This window comes from Phodopus roborovskii, unplaced genomic scaffold (genome assembly GCF_943737965.1).
Source record: "Phodopus roborovskii unplaced genomic scaffold, PHOROB, whole genome shotgun sequence".
Lineage (NCBI taxonomy): Eukaryota > Metazoa > Chordata > Mammalia > Rodentia > Cricetidae > Phodopus > Phodopus roborovskii.
In genome coordinates, this window is record NW_026126480.1 from 54,009,280 (window position 1) to 54,026,459 (window position 17,180).

Below are 17,180 nucleotides of genomic sequence, written 5' to 3' on the forward strand. Positions count from 1 at the left end.
AGCTCAAAAGCTGCTTCCCACCACCAGCCTGAGTTCTTCTCAGAGCCTAGGCAATTATCTTTTGTTTGTTGCTCCTCCCAGAGTCTAAGATTCAACGCCAAAAATAAGATCCCCTGCCTGGTCCCCAACTGGATCATTAGCAAGAACAGAGTTTCATTTCTAGTGTTTTGCAGGGAGGGCTGAAATGTTCCCTTACACTCTGGCATCCCCTTCTGCCAAGCTTTCCCACTGTAGCTATGTGATGCAGTCTGCTCTGTGATGCCTGCCTTCTGTCTTCTCAATAGCCCAAGTCTGGTCTTTCTGGCCTCAACCAGCTGTGTGGCCTTGGGCAGGTCCTTGTGGAATCTGCACCTCCCTAATGCTCTGGTTTCTGTCTGGCACTGAAGATAAGTGCAAGTCACACCTACACTCAGAGCCACCTCCTCTTATTTCTCTATAGTCTATCTACCTGTTTTCCTGGTTCACTCCCCTTTGAATGGTCAGGGGGACACCCCAGCTCAGCCCTTGGTTCACATGAAGACCTGACTCACCAACAGGAGGAATAGGGAGGAGTTTGGCACTGAGTTGACTTTCACAGTCAAAGGCCCACCAGGTCTGAGCCTATAGCCCTGATCCCATCACTCTTCCGGTTGACCTGCAGATACTGGTTGTTAGGCATTTTCCCTGCTCTCCTATGCTGTTGCCCTCACCCATGCTGCCCTCCAAACTCCATCCTGCCTCTGCAGTGTCTGGCATTCAAGATGTGGCTCTGGTCTTAAGCTGTCCAAGTTCTCAGGACAATCCCAGCATGCACAGGTGGCCAGCAGGATGTGGTGATCAGCTTCTGGCATTAGTCCCACAGGGTGTCCTCTCAGTGGGGAGCCCTTGCTCATTGCTGGGGCCCTGTATGGGGCTGGGCACTGAGCAGGTGGATACCCATCTATCTGTTCTTCAGCTTTCAATGAAACAGACTCTAAACTGCCTCAGTCCTGCCCAGCCTTAGTATGATCTGAGAGGGGTAGTTGTGGCTTCCAATAATGGCTTGCAACTAGGTTGTAATTTTATCTCTCTATGAACCCAAGTGGAGACATCTCCCTTTCTGGGTCACTATGAGGATTAAATAACAAAATCTTGGAGAGACAGAGCCCTGGTACCTAGTGAGTGCTCAATGGACAGAGCTGTAATTACTGTTAGGATGGGGTGAAGCACACAGTGAATATTCAGGAATGGTAGCCCTTGGGTCAGAGCCAGTGTTGTGAAGCTGACTCCTGACTGTCCACAAATGAGGATCTGGATTCTCCACCAAGCATGAGCACATGCTATGCTCCAGCATCCCTTAATCTGTTTCTCCTTCCCTGCTTCCTTACCCTGAGCCTGTGCCAAGAGGGTACAGAGCCCTTACCTTCCAAGCCAGCATAGAGGCTGAGCTCCTTCCTGTGCCACCTCCTCCATGAAGCCCTTTACTTTCCCAAATCCAGCAAGCGCTGTAATCTAGCCCTAGAATTCTCGGATCCTAACACCCATGAGGCTGCCTACCCCCCTCGAGACTGTGAAATCCACTAGGTGCAGAACCTGATTGTCCATGTGTTCCCCACTTGGCACTATCCCACCTCTAAATGCTGGCCTCGGACTGCCTGCCCACTCATTGCTCACTGAGGAGGTATTGCATGCATGTGGGAGATGCGGATCTGTGAGGGCAGCTGAGCAGCAAGATTTACAGAGCAACCCCGGGCAGCAGGAGGAGGAAGGAATAGCTGTTACTGGATTGGCAGGTTCAGGGCACAACCAAACTAAGCTGGAAGTCAGGGGTCATGGCCCCTTCATTCCCCCAGGGGCACAGTGTAGGTAGCATGATGTAGGGTACCCCAGGAAGGACAGGGGCATGGGATGCCCTCCATTAGCCTGAGGCAGAGCTGGTGCTAAAGTCCCCATCAGTATGACTGGGATAGAGATCTCAGGGATCCTCTTGGAGGCTAGAGTTGAGGGGAGGGCCACAGCCCAATATGTCCACCTGGTGTGGCTATCGCCAGCAGGCACAGCCCCACATGCAGAGCTCCCTCTGAACAGCAGGAGATGGGGGACTTGGGTGGGCAGGCAGCGTGGCAGCAAGGACCCTGGAAAGCCTAGTCCAGTGGCCCCTGGAAAATTAGGCGGACACAGCCATGCTCACCAGTGAGCCAAGCCCCACAAAAGGGGCAGGCTGCATGAAAAGCATGGGTGCCATGCGGCAGTGGTGTCTGGGCCCAATAGCGGGCAGTCTTCTCAGAACAGACATGGCCACAGGGTGCAAAAGCGTGGCTGGGTGGTCCAGGGTCCAGGCAGAGCCCAGCCTCTTGGCCGAGCCACAGGGGCACATAGGGTCCCACAAGGCGGCAAAGAGGACACTCGCGCTCCTGAGGGCCTCGCTCCCTCCGGCAGCCCCAGCCATGGTAGCCATGGACATGACCACAACGGACGTAGACCCAGGGCTGTTGCTTGTCAGGTGCTGTGCGGCCACGGGCTGGACTGGGGAAGGCCAAGGTGCTGAGGCCCACAGGACACTGGGGCCGTGCTGCGTTGGCCTCCTGTCGCTGGGCCTCCAGTTGTTTCAGTGTGGGTGCCCTCAGCAACCCTGCTGGAGTGCGCCACAGCAGCGTGGCCCCACATAGGTCGATGAGCGAACCATCTTGCAGGACGTTGGACTCGTTTTCCACCTGCCGGAGGCAGCAGAAGGCCTTAGCCCAAGAGCTCTCTGGCTCTGCCATCAGGCAGCCTCACACCAGAGAAGCCACCTATCTGGCCAGTGACATTCCCTGGAGAGAACACCCTAGGCCAGCAGACCAACTGAGACAAGGAAGACAGATGCCCCCAAGTATGTACAGCCCCTATTCTCAGTGGGACCTGGACTTTGGTATCTTTATAGGTCAAATCAGGAGGTCTGGCCCAAAGTAAGGTTTTTCTGAAAGGTTTTCCAAAGCTCTCCCATAATGGCAGAAGTAGGATGTAGCAGAGAGAGCAAATACTTCCCATGGTGCACATTGGCTGCTTAGCCCAAAGCAGCTGTCCTAAGGGTCATGAATCACAGCAATAACTCTAGAGACAGAGAGCCTGGATTTGAATCTTGGTCTTGCCATTCACTTACTCATCTGAGAGAATAACTTAACTTCTCTGTCTTGGTCTCCTGGGCCTCAAAGTGGATTCCATATCTCAAGTGGTGGGCCTTGTGAAGACTAAATAAGCCAACCAGACAAAACATGGAACAATGCCTGGTACACAGTAGGCATGTAACAAGTATACATCCATGTCACATGCATGTGCATAATTTGCTTTTTTGTTTGGTTTGGTTTTGTTTTGTTTAATTTTATGAGTGTAGATCTCTGCACCATATGCATGCCAGGTTCCCACAGAGTTCAGAAGAGGGTGTTGGAGCTCCTGGAACTAGGGTTATGGATGGCTGTAAGCTGCCATGTGAATGCTGGGAATCAAACCTGGGTCTTCTGGAAGAACAGTCAGTGCTCTTACTGCTGGGCCATCTCTCTAGTCCCTCGTTTGATTTTGAGACAGGCTCTTGCTATGTGCCCAGGCTGGCCTAAATTCATAGCCTTTCCATGTGCTGGCACCTGGGGAGAATTCTGTGTGGTCCAGTCAAGGAATCTGGCTATATGGCCCTATGTTTCCTATAACTCACTCCCAGCATTAGTGCTCTAAGCAGCACCAGAGGGATAACTCTGGACCAGCACTATAATAACTACTCCAAAGGCATTTCCTGCTGGAAAAGAATAAAAACACTAAACCTCCCTGAATGTAACAGACACAGTATAAGCTGCCAACACTCTGCTCATACACAGACCAAGTGTCACCCTTGGAAGAGCATGTGATTTTCCTAAGCTCCTGGCAGCCTCAAAGCCATTTGGTTCTACACAGTGCATTTGTCTAGTTCTATTTCATATCATCTGCTGGATCCCTGGCAATATGAAGCTATGTGTAAAGACCTTGCTCTGGTCCTGTCTGTGGGGTAAGTGAGAAGTGTCAAGAACACACTGAGCCTGGCACTCACCAGAGCCTAGCCAGACTCTCTTGGAGAGAAGTACTATATATCATCTCCCAGCTTGGAAAAGCAAAGAACTGATTATGAGGGCCTGGGAAGGATGGGGAAAAATGGAGGAGGCTACCTACCAGCTTCCCCCGCTGCTGGGCTGAGCGGCTATCCCGCAATGTGTACACATTCCCGCAGACAGAAATCTCCCTCCAGACACCTGGGGCAGAGTCCTCGGAGAAGCCGCCTGCTGGGTGCATCACCAGGACCCCGTTGGTTGTCAGGCCATCCATCAGACCATCAGGAGTCCTCCATTTGGCTGCCCGCTCCTAGAACCACATGAAGGACAAGCTCACAACCCCAAGAGCCCCCAAAAGGCTGAAGCCAGAGGTGTTGTCCTCCCACCTTCAAGATCTGGGGTTTCCCAGAAAGGTCTTGAGCACCACTTAGCCTCTTTAAGAAGTGGGCTGCTGAAGCCATAGGAGGGTGGGGCTGCAGAGAATGGCTATGTACTGGCCCATCGCTCTAGGCTGCAGCATCTCCCTAGCCTCCCTCCCCTCAGCTCACTCTGTTGAAGGGTTAGCCCTGCCTGGGGGGCTCACTCACTCCAAGAAAAATGTTGCTAGAGGCATCAAAGCCAGCAGCATAGATGCGGGCAGTATAGGGTGGCCGGCGGTCACAGAGGATGCGGCAGGCATAGCGGGAGATGGTACTTTGAGCAGAAGGGCCCTCTGTGGCTCCTCCACCAGGAGATGTGTCTGTTACCACAAAGTCTATCATGTTTTCGGTAGAGCGGCCAATCTACAAGGACAGGAAGGCAAGAAGACATGCACAGGCAAAGTTCACAGGTTTCTGACCCAGTGTCTCAGCAGCCACCAATCAATCAAGAAGCTAGACCCAAAGAGGATAGCACACCACAGCTCTCTAGAGTGATGGTTCTCAACCTTGCTAATGCTAATACAGTTCCTCATGTTGTGGTGACCCCCAACCAAAAAAAATTATTTCATTACTGCTTCATAACTGTAATTTTGCTACTATTATGAATCATATTGTAAATATCTGATATGCATGGTATCGGATGTGACCCCCAATAGGGTCAAGAGCATCAGGTTGAGAACTACTGGTCTAGACCCTTTGGGCTTGCATGCAGGTCCTCTACATCTGATTAGCTGTGGCAAGAAATCAACTTGTGCTCTGTGGCCCCACAGCTCTGAGAAACACCCATTCAGTAAGAACCAGCTCATTTGCTCATAGACCAAGTAAAAGGTGACACCCTGGTATAGTAACAGCAAATTAAATTTTAGTAAGAATGTATCTTTAAAGATGTTATGCTGTTGTTACCATTAAGCAGAGTCTTACTATGTAGCCTTTACTGATCAGGATGGCCTCAAATTCACCCATCTCTGCCTCCCAAGTACTAGTATTAAAGTGTGAGATACCACACCTACTTATTATTTTTGTATATGTGTGTGTGTGCCCAAATGAGTTTCTTGCACCACATGTGTGCAAGTGCCTGTGGAGGCCAGAGGGCATCGATTCCTCTGTAACTGAGTTACAGGCCACTGTAAGACAGCTGATGTGGGTGCTGGGAACTGAACCTGAGTCCTTTGCAAGAGCAATAAATGCTCTTAACCTCTAAGCCATCTTTCTAGGCCTAAGCTAAACATTTAATGTACAAGACCTCAGTTCTCTTCCCATGGGGGAAGCTATATGGGCCTCATTTTACAGATGAAGAAGACATGACTCAGAGATGTTAAATGGCTCTTGTCGGAAGTCACCTTGGTTACATGCACAAAGTGAACCTAGGCATGATGAGGCTTAACCCTATACTCTGAATTCCAAAGCTGTATAGCCTCCCGCCTCCCACCTCTAGGGATGCTGAACAGCTGGCTATTGACTGTAAAGTCAGCAACCTAGTCTAAGACATCCTACTTTCCCATCTGAAGGGCAACCCACTATAATGAGTGTTCAGAAGCACTTTTCCCAGGGCTTCTGGGCTCATGGCCTGACCCTGAACACCTGCAGAGCATAGGGGCTGGAAGACTGGACATACCTGGAACATGTCTGTGTCGCTGTCATGTGTGTACTCCACTATGACTGAGTGGCTCCGGGACAGTGTGTACGAGATGCTATGCTGGCCTCGGTTACTCAGGGCCTGGTGGAGAGAAAGCAGTCACTTCCCAGGGTACAGGAGAGGTGTAGACCTCTGAGCCAGAAGCCAGTTCAAGCCCCAACAGCCACTCCCAGAAAGGGGTGGCTCCACCCTGGGCAGAGGAGACTGTACAGAAGGGACTCTCATCTGCCTCTCTTGTTTAATCCGCCAGCTATCTCAAAAATGTGCTATTGTTTCATTCTTACAGTTGGGAATTGCAGTTCAGAGACCAGAGCTGGCCCTCAGCCACAGAGCTGGAAACAGCAGGGACTTAACTTCCACGTTAACCCGCTAAAGCCAGTTTTCCCTTTGGTATTGTGTGTGATGGCTGTTGGTTGTCAACTTGACTATATTTGGAATTAATTAAAACCCAAGCAACTGGACACACCTGTGAGGGATTTTTGCTTAATTAAATCACTGAAGTGAGAAGACCCACTTCTAATCCAGATATTTGAGGTGGAAAGATAAACCTTTAGTCAAGATTTTCTTTTTAAGGTAGGAAAAGCCACCTTTAATTGGGATCACACCTTCTGCTGGCAGCCTATCTAAAGGACATGGAAGAGGGAAGATCTTGCTCTTTGCCTGTTTGCTCTCCCTCTCAATGGCAACCACATTCTTTCACTGGCTTTAAAGCCTACTTTTTCAGGATTCCAGAGTATACTGAAGAGCAGCTGAGACATCCAGCCTCTAGACAGAACAACTACTGAGTCTGGCTTAGTGATTAAGAGCCCTGGCTGCTCTTGCAGTGGACCCAGGTTTGATTCCTAGCACCCATATGGCAGCTTTCAAAGGCCTGTAATTCCAGTCCCAAGGTATCCAATACCTTCTTCTGGCCTCCACAGGCACTGCATACACATAGTGCATAGACATTCATGCCGGCAAATGAAAACAAATTTTAAGAGTTTTTAAGTAAGTAAAATTTTCAACCAATGAATGGGGCATGGCAGTCAAGGAAACATTCTGAAGGCTGTTAAGGATTGGGCACAGTGCAAACGATGTCTATTATCACTATTTTGGGGTGTGTCTGTGGTGTGGTATATGTGCATAAGTGTGCACAGGCTGTGCCCACAAAAGCCATTGGGTGTCCTCTGTCACTGATTTATGTCCCTCACCGAACCTGGAGCTTGTGTTTTCCAGTTAGGATGATGGTCAGCAAGCCCCAGCAGTCCTCCTGAATTTACCCTCAACAGTGCTGAGTTTACAGACACTGGCGCTTCTATTTTATGAGTGTTGAGGGTCCAAACTCAAATCTTCATGCTTACACAGCAAGCCCTCTTACCCTATTGAGCCATCATTCCTCTCTCCAGTCCCATCATACTCATTTCTTTGCTGAGCCAATAGGCAGTGAGTAAACAATGACATAGTGGGCTCCCTGTTCCAGAAATGCCATGGGCTGGTAGGTCTAGGAAGGCTGAGACCTGGGCCTGTACACACAGGACAGGATGACATCCATTCCACTGGGGTAAGCTGCTTGCCTTGGAGACGAGTGGTGTGGAGATGTGATGCATAACGTCTGGCTTCACTCCGTTGGCATGGGGCCTGCGGCTCAATGCCAGGCGACTCCGGCGGCGGCCCTTGTCCCCACTTGCCAGACATCCATTGTAGCTGTGAATGCAGGGATGGAGAGGTTGGGGGGGAGGTAGTAGGAGGAGATAAAGAAGAGAGTGAGCCCCTAGGAGAACTAGAGGAAAATGCCAACTCAGAGTAGACCCTACCTTGATAAACAAATGCTAGAACTACCCAAAGCTAGAAGAGCCCAGAACAGCAAAAGGCTGCACTGAGGAGCAGGTGTTGGGGGTCCCTTCTTCAATGAGCCAACTGTTTCCTGGAACCTCAGCTGTGACAGCAAGTGTTAGGATCGTAGGGGTGATGCACCAAAGTTATGTTTGTGCCCTCAGTGGAGGAGAGGACCCAGCTTCTCCAGGAACCCAGGCACAGACCAAGCACACTCAAGCCCCATTGGCAGGAGGTGGGATGATAACCCCAGGGTTGGGAATCCAGAAGAGGAAACACCTACACTAGGCCTTGAAGAACTGGAAAGACTTCTTTGGCAGCAAAGGGTCATTCATCACACAACTACCATAAATGACCAAGAGAGAAAAAACAGCCTCTAATTCCAGTCCCTCCATTATCTTCATACATGTCTCATTTCTACCTTCCTTTCCAGCTTTTATTTAGGGGGAGCGACCATGAGAACAAAGATGAGGTGAGTCATTGCCTTCACAGCTGCCATGGATGCCTCTGTTCCTGGTCCTTCATGTTTTTAATTTCCTAATGGAATCTGTGAAATGTCCTGCCAGGGAGATGTCTTTCTTCCTATTTTATAAATTAGACAAGTCAAGGCCTAGGAGGGAAAATCATTTGCCTCAAGCTAAGAATCTTAAAAAAAAAAAAAAAAAAAAAAAAAAAAAAAAGCCAGATTGCAGTCATACTCTATCTAAACTTGCCAAAGTCCTTTAATTTAGAGGACTCTGAGCCAAGGCCCTAAAACTGGCAGGGTTTAGTGAGGATAGGATTTGATGATTCGGTAGTATAGTATGGAGACATGAATGCCAAGCTAAGAATGCTTTTCTGTAAGTAGTGGGGAGACACAGACATCTTTGGAGAAGGAAATAAGAAGTTGCCAAATATAGGGCCGGGGATGTAGCCCAGTGGATGGAATGCTTGCCTAACATGTACAATGCTCTGGGTTCAATCTCTAGCACCACATAAATGCAGTCTGTAATCTCAGAACTTGGGAAGAATGAAGAAGAGGAGATCAAGGTCATCCTCAGCTACTTAGGAAGAGGCCAGCATGAGCTATTTGAGAGCCTGTCTCAAAAAAGAAGAAAAAGAAAAAAAAAAAAAAGAAAAAAAAAAAAAACAAATACAATTAGGACCAATTAGGACCAATTAGAATTTAGTGAGCCTGTTAAAGTTGATATTCTCTAGACCTCTCTAGAGATTCTGCCTCTCTAGGTGTAGGATTCCTCCTGGTATCTCATATTTTCTTTTCTCTCTTCTCCTCCTCCCCCTCCCTCCTTCCTTCCCTTTCTTCTTTTTGTTGATTTGGGGACAAGGTCTTATGTAACCCACATTGGCCTTCTTACCTCTACCCCCTGAGTGCTGGGATTAGAGGTGTGTGCCACTCCACCTGACTCAGTGTGTGACTTCCACAGGCTCTCCAGTGGCTCTGATACAAAGTTTGAGTGAGGGTTCCCTGCTCTGCTTGGGGCAGAGGGCAGTCAACAAAGCCCCTTCTCTTAGACTGCAGTTTCTTCTATCTGTGGCTTTGCACCCAGACAGAAACACAGCCCTTCCTTCATCAGGACACAGAGCAATTCTTTTCAGAGGTAACATCTCTGTGAGGAACATCTCCTGTATGGGCAGAGGCAGATCTAGAGGAAGAGAGGTCAGGATGCAGGCTGAGAATACACAGGAACCTAGCATACATCCTGGCTCTTCCACTCACCACAGAACCTCTATAAAATGGAGCTCATTTGTCAGGACCTACAGGTTGATTTTGAGACTAAACAAGATAAAGCAGTGTAAAATGCTGGACAGAGTTTGGCTAGCTCTTGAAAGGAGTTATTGATTATTGTTATTTGAAAAAACATAAGGCGGATGACCGGGCAAGGTGGCACATACAAGTCATCAAATGACAGTCACTGTTCTGTATGGTTAATCCCCATCATGATCCTATAGCTGATCAAGCAGTGCCTTCAGGACAGAGATGAGGCCAAAAGGAGACACAAGGAATGGAGGAGGGATCTGTGTCTGGGGGGAAGAGTTTCATGGGAAGTGCAGGTATCCAGGCAGGCAAAGACCAGAAAGGGATCGGGTCTGTCCAGCCATCAAGGTCCATAAATCCCTCTCTCACAGCCTACACATTCTCATGTAGTACAGGAGTGAGCTGCAGCTTAGTGATGGTGTGCTAGATCTATAGTTAGGAAGACCTGGGTTCAAATCCCAGCCCTGCCACTTACCAGTTGTGTGCCCTTGGGCCAGTCACTTCCCCTCTCTGTGCCTTAGTTTCCTCACAGCGTCTTTGTGAAGATTGAAATGAAATAATGTCCACGAAAAGGGTTGGCATCACCTGCCTGCCAGACGCTTGGTATGTGCTGGGTATCAGCCTATGTATTTTACAAAAATCCCTTCCTTCAGATAACCTTTGGGGCTGTGACTTAGTGTCAACCCTGTGTTCAAATGGGGAAACAGAGGCACAGGAAAGTTCAGCTACTTGCAAAAGCAGGATTGGGACCAAGGAGTTTTGTACAGAACCAGAGTTCTTTTCTACACACAGTAGGTGCTTTTCAGACTCTTTTTCTCATCTGGTTAGAAACTCTGGCAAGGACTTAAGAACTGTCTCAGGAATTTTATGGAAAGCGGAAAGATCAAATAATTAGGAATAGATGCAGGTTTGGTCAATCTTGTCTTTCATCTGGGAAGGCAACAAGAAGCAAAGAGCAAGGAGCCCTGGGGAGGACTGGGCCCCCGCTGTTTTGGCTGACCAGAGGAGGGATTATCCAGGGCCATCACTCCTAGACGATGGAGGCTCACTCACCCCAGGACGATGAGTTCACCATACTTGACAGGTTCCTCGCCTGGCGGTGCTTCTTCACCAGGAGAAGAGAGGATGCAAGAGCCCTTGCTCCCTGGATGCTGGAGGTCTGAGGTTCGAGGGGATCCCACGTCAGGGTTTCCTTCCAGCACCATTCTGAGCAGAGTGGGAGAGAACAGAACTCTGCAGCTTCCCACCTCAGCTCCTCTCAAACAAGGCAAGCTGCCTTAGGCCAAGGCAAGCATGACCCTTCAACACTTGTTATAAACGGGGAGGTTGCTGAGATACCGAGGAGGGAGATTGGTGAGACAAGGCAAAGAAAGAAATGGCAAAGTCAGAGTGTCAGGGCGTTCGATGGGGCCCGTGGAATACAACAACTTTGGATAGAATATGCTTGGCAGAGGGGCAGCCAGGACTTGAGGGGCCTCACCTTTCAGACTTAGTTCCTGGCTTAAGCTCTTAACCCACTCAGTTACTACCCCTTCCGTCAGGCTCTTGGATTTATGTGTTCCCGCTAATCTTTCCGCCCCTTTGCAGGTCTAGGCCTCTGTCGGTCTGTCTGTTCTCAGTGACTCTCTGCTGTCTTCTTAGCACTGTCCTTTTTCTTCCTTTTCTCTTTCCACACTCTATCCCCCCTTCTCCTATCATCCACCTTACTCAGTCTCCTCATCTTGGCCTGTCACTGCAGGCAGGCCTCTAATTCCCTCCCGGGTGCGCGCCCCCTCCCTCCTTCAGGTGTCTGTCTGCGGTCCTCAGGCCGCTGTGGTCTCAGGAGGCCTGTGGGGGCGGCGCTCCCCAGTAGGGCTACCCCTGCAGCAGAGGGTTGCCCCGCAGGCTAGTCTATGTAACAACCCCAACGCTGGGGAGTCTGTGCACCCCGCTGTCGGGACGGGCACAACGACGGCCCAGAGCATACGCAGATACACAACCCAGCGGCCCCTCGCAAACAAACGCGCGCGCGCGCGCGCAGACAGTCCCGCACACCCCTAGCACCGCGGACAGAGTCCAGGCGGGCGCAGCACACCCAGACATGCTAGCGCAGGGACGCGCCCACGCGCTAATCCACAGGCGCTAGCCCTCTGACCCGCTCCCCTAACCTCGCCACCACCAGAAACGCAAACACGCCAGCCCCTCCGCGCACTCGGGGCGCAGCACCCCCCTCCCCTGCCCCTCCACCTCTCCGGCCTCACCTGGCGGCGCTCCGTGGCTCTCTGGACGTTGCACGACCCTACCCGCCTCACCCTTGCTGCGCCCCGGGACTGCTGCGGCGGGATGGGCTCGGCCCGCGGCTGCTCGGTGCAGCCTCGTCGCGGGGACACTAGGGGACCGGAGGAGGGAGGGTTGAGCACACAAACCTCCACGCTCCACCCCCTACCCCGCCCTCAGCCACGCCCCTTAAAGAGCCCCGCCTCATATGAGGCTCCGCCTCCTGCGGCTTAGCCTAGCTGTAATCAGCGATGCCCAGAGCTTTTCGGGAGACCGCGCCTCTTTCTGAGCCCCGCCCCTGAAACCTATGAAGTCCCTCACGTCATTCCCTATGAGGGACTCCCTATCCCCTTCTGGCTAGTGGAGGTACTCCACTTGGTCTACAAGACCCTCTCCCCTATTCCAGGCTCCGGACACTTCACCCTCCTTCCACGATCTCCAGGGTTCTCCCCAAGACCGGAGTCACAATAAACAAGAGACTCCTTTCCCCAACCTTAGATTGGGGACTCCCCACCTCTTTCTCCAAGACCCTGTTTCCCATTTGGGGACACCACGAAATGAGAGAAGCAGGAGAGAGCTGAAAAAGGAAAAGTACTAGAGGAGGCGGAGGAAGGTGTGTCACCCGCGGAGGCTGAGGAAAGCCACTGCGGTTGTCTTGAATGCAGATCTGTCTTCCAGTTCAGCTCGATCTCTTTCTCTATATAAGCTTCGGTGGACTCTGGCCCTTTTGGTGTCCAGGGACACTTACGGCTGCCCTCACCTCCCACCAGTACGCACCTATCCTTTGACACCTATCCTTTGTAAATCCTCAAAGGGAAGCCGACTTTGGGAATTCAGTTCCTCTGAAACACAGGTTTACCAGGAAAAAAATCTCCTCCGTCTGTACCTGGCTCTCTCCGTTGAATTTGAGCAAATGAAACCTTTTAATCCTTGAGAGGCAGATACAATAATTGCCTCCTCTCCACACCCCCAAGAACGAAACAGATTTACAGAAATGGCTTGCAGATGAGGGACAACGAGGGGATCTGACCTAGGGTTTTATACGGTCTAGCAAGCACTTCCCACTAACCGACACCTCTGGCTCTTGAGCCCTGGATATTTTTTTTTTCTTGTTTTGTTTTAGAATTTTTAAACTCTATTTTATTTTTATGTGTATGAGTGTTTTACCTCTATGTATATTTGTGTATGCCTGGTGCCAGCAGAAGCCAGAAGTTCAGATCCCATAGGACTGGAGTTACAAATGGTTGTGAGCCACCATGTCTGTGCTGAGAATTGAACTCGCGGCCTCTGGAAGAGCAGGCATTGCTCTTAACCACTGAGCCCCCTTGTTTTCTTTTTTGAGACAGGGTCATACTGTGTAGCCCCAGCTGGTCTGGATCTCACTATGTACATCAGGCTGGTCTCCAGCTCACAGAAATCTGCTTTCCTTTGCCTCCCAGGAGCTGGGATCAAAAGCAAGGTCCACCATGCCTAATGACCTCCTGACTTTGTAAGTTGACATAAACTAGAAGGATAGTTATAGAAGGATAGAAGTTCTACTGCTTAGAATCTCTTGGTCTGGAACAACATCCCAGTAGAAATTAGCCCCCGAGTTTGTGTATTTGTTTTGAGACAGGGTTCTATGCAGTTCAGGCCACCTTGAACTCGAAGCCGAAGATGACTTTCTGATTTTCCTGTCTCCACTTTCCAAGTACTGGGATTACAGGTCTATGTCGCCTATAGTTTATTCAGTGTTTCGGGATCAAATGTAGTGTTTCATAGGTGCTAAGCAAGTACCCTGCCAACTAAGCTACACCTCTATCCCAACCCCTGAGTTTGAAGTCTATTTTATGAGGAAATCAAGGACCTATGCACAAAAGAGATGGCCTGTGACTTCTGTCACAAAGAATGAATGGGAGGGGCTGGAGAGATGGCTCAGAGGTTAAGAGCACTGGCTGCTCTTCCAGAGGTGAGTTCAATTCCCAGCATCCACATGGTGACTCACAACCATCTATAATGTGACCCGGTGCCCTCTTCTGGCATGGGCAGAGCACTGTATGCATAACAAATAACTAAATATTTAAAAAAAACAAACAAACAAAAAAGAGTGAGAGCTTGCCCACTCATTCCTAAAAGGGAACAAATCCAATCTCCCTCCTAACTTCCCAGACCCCCTAAGTCCACACCCACTCCATCAACTCTCTGCCTACAAACAGGTGGAAATATCAACTGCTTTGTCAACTGTTCTGAGGCACAACAGCCAAAAAAACATACTTATTGGTCATACAGAAACCTCCTAGAAGCCTCTCCCTGAGAAGGCCACACAAATCCCTCAGTGGAGGATGGGTTCAATTCTAAAGGCCTCTAATATGGAGGCAGTCCTGCTCATTTATTACACCAGTGTCTGCCAGAGAAGGTCCTCATAATTGTGTACTGAACTGTTATTAGAGACCTCAGTTTACATATGAGGAAATGGAGGCCCAGAGAGGGAGAAAAGCTAGCTCCAGGTTTCACAAGTGTGAGCCACTAACTGGACCCTCATTGTTACCACTCCACACCAGGCTGCAGAGAGGACTTAGAGGTTGCCAAGACTCAAGGGAGCTGCTTCCTTCTGGGTTATGGTTCTGGGTACAGTCCAGGTATGGGAGTGGAAGGGCTCAGACATTACTAACTTTATTCCAGCACAAGAGGTATCAGCAAGTGGATGTCTGTAAGTTTGGGATCATCCTGGTCTACATAGTGAGTTCCAGGTCAGCCGGGGTTACAAGTGAGATGCTGTCTCAAGACAAAACAGGGGTCTGGAAAGATGACTTAGTGATTCATTTCTCAGCACCCACATCAGGCAGCTTGCATCTGCCTGTATCTCCAGCTCCAGGAGATCCAATGCCCTCTCTTCTGGCCTCTGTGCACTTGCATGCACATGCATATACATTCAGCAGTATAAGTTAAAAAGAAATAAATCTTCTTTTTAAAGTAAAGAAAATCACAACAAATAAAAAGCAACAGCACCAAACTCCTGGCTGGGCGCTTGGGGAAGACAAGAGAGAACTGAGATACCAGGCTTAAGTCTGTGCTGGAGGTCAGAGGTGGGCTTGGAAAAGGCAGGCCCCTCAGATGGACTTGGGGTTGCAGAGCAAAGAAGAGTTACCATTACTTCTCATATCATCAGTCCATCAGGGCTCCATCAGGGCAGGGCGGCAGCAGTGTATGTACTTTGTGCTGTGGCCAACACAGCTAATCCATGAACTCTTCAAGGTATTAGTGACATGGAAAAGCCTCAGAACTTGTATGCTTCAGAAAGACAAGACTGAGAGGGGCTAGTCAGTCCATAAGGGACTTATGACTGGATTTGACAATCAGAATAGCAAAATGCAAGTATCTCTGTAGAATCTAACCTGGAAGGCAGTGAGGCTCCTGGGCCTCTGGCTCACCCCAGTGCTATGACTTTAGGGAAACATCCTAAGGTTGGTGAGATCAGCACAAGTATAACATAAGTGAGGAGGATGGATGACTCAAGACTGAGCTGAGGGGCTGGAGAGATGGCTCACAGTTAGGAATAATTGTTACTCTTGCAGAGGTCACAGTTCAGTTCTCAGCCCCCACATGTTGGCTCACAACCACCCTTAACTCCAGTTCCATTGGGTCCAGTGCCCTCTTCTGGTCTTCACAAGCACCAGATGTGTTTGTAGTGCACAGACATATAAGCAGGCAAAACACTTATTCCCATAAAAATAAATAAACCAAAAGAAAGAGGGAAGGAAGGATGGAAGAAAGGAAGGAGGGAGGGAGGGAAGGAGGGAGGGAAGGAGGGAAGGAAGGAGGTAGGAAGGGAAGGAGGGAAGGAGGGAGGGAAGGAAGGAGGGAGGGAGGGAGGGAAGGAGGGAGGGAGGGAAGGAGGGAAGGAAGGAGGGAGGGAGAGAAGGAGGGAAGGAAGGAAAGAAGGAAGGAAGGAACCCAGTTGAAATCTGAAACAACTGGGAAAATCCAAATGAGCTATGCTGCGTCCCAAGAGGTGTCGAGGGGATGGAAAGAGAGGATATTTCATTGCAGAACAGGCCTGTGCAAACTACAGCACACAAAGCAAATTCAGCCTGCTACCTGTTTTGTAGATAATACTTTTTAAAAAATAATTTAGTTTTATTATTTTTCATTATGTGTATGTATGTGTGTGGATATTTGTACATGAGTGCAGGCACCTCAGAGGCCAGATGAGTTGCATCCCCTGGAGCTGGGTTACAGATGGCTATGATCTGTCTGATGTAGGTGCTGAGAACTGAACTCTGGTCCTCTGGAAGAATGGGAAATGCTCTTAAATTCTGAACCATCTCTCCAGTCCCCATAGATAATGCTTTTGTTGGTGTATAACCATGCCTCTTTGTTTGCTATATGTGGCTGTTGTCACAGCTACCCAACAAAACTGGGTAGTTGTGAGATTTAGAAGAGTTTTCAAGTCTAAAACTGTTAGTGGCAGAACCCTTAAAATTTTCTGCTAATTTCTGTTTTTAGAAGGTGAGGAATGTTATAATTTATATTTCTCTTTTACACTGAAAGTAGTAATGGTTTCTGTAAATGTCATGCCGGATGCCCACAGGAGGTCAGAGCAAGGATTAAACACAAATGTTTCTGGGAAAAGCTCATCTCAGTGTCTGACTATATTAGTTTCTGATTTCTTTATAGCAAATCATCAGCCAGGAGCTGTTACTGGAGGTTTTAGAACCTGGGCTCTGGGAGTCCCAACAAGCTAGACTCTGTCCTCCACCTTTAACATGCCAATTAAAAAAGACAAATAAGAGCTGAGAGGTGGTGGCACAAGCCTTTAATCCCAGTACTTAGGAGAAAGAGGCAGGTGGATCTCTGAGTTCAAGGCCAGCATGGTCTACATGGCAAGTTCCAGGACAGTCAGAGCCACACAGAGAAACCCTTTCTGGAAACAAAATAAGAGAGAGAGAGAGAGAGAGAGAGAGAGAGAGAGAGAGAGAGAATAGCAAAAAGTAGAGAAGGGAGATTTATCCATTGTGGCCACACTGAGGAGAATAACAAAGACTCTCAAGCCAATCTTCCAGGGATGGCTTGAGGTTTAGGTTTAAATGGAGAGCAAGAACTATACATAACTAAGTGGTCCTGGTCAAGGTGTGGCCTCTGCTGTCACTGACACAAAGTTAGGAAGGTCAGATCTGTCCTGCAAGGTGACCTGAAAACTTTTCAGAACTCCATGAAGTCTCTCCATGGGTGGTAGGTCTTCCTCTGTCTGGCACCAGGCTTTAATCTTTCCCTTCCCCTCACATAGATTCCTGGATACATTATAATTC

At 49.3% G+C, this 17,180-nt stretch overlaps 1 protein-coding gene across 2 annotated transcripts; it reads right to left on the minus strand.

The window, feature by feature from the left end:
- Positions 1–1,719: 1,719 nt before the first annotated feature.
- Peli3 (pellino E3 ubiquitin protein ligase family member 3) lies at positions 1,720–10,870 on the minus strand. 2 transcript variants are annotated; one of them, XM_051193606.1, is made up of 6 exons: positions 10,690–10,870; positions 7,622–7,751; positions 6,048–6,149; positions 4,601–4,795; positions 4,135–4,323; positions 1,720–2,672 (listed from the first exon to the last, which is right to left on the minus strand). In XM_051193606.1, the coding sequence occupies exons 1-6, from the start codon at positions 10,839–10,841 to the stop codon at positions 2,103–2,105; spliced, it is 1,338 nt and encodes a 445-aa protein (XP_051049563.1). In that variant the 5' UTR covers positions 10,842–10,870; the 3' UTR covers positions 1,720–2,102. The 2 variants fall into 2 exon arrangements, with proteins under 2 accessions (XP_051049563.1, XP_051049564.1); XM_051193607.1 differs by lacking the exon at positions 6,048–6,149.
- Between the last annotated feature and the right edge of the window lie 6,310 nt (positions 10,871–17,180).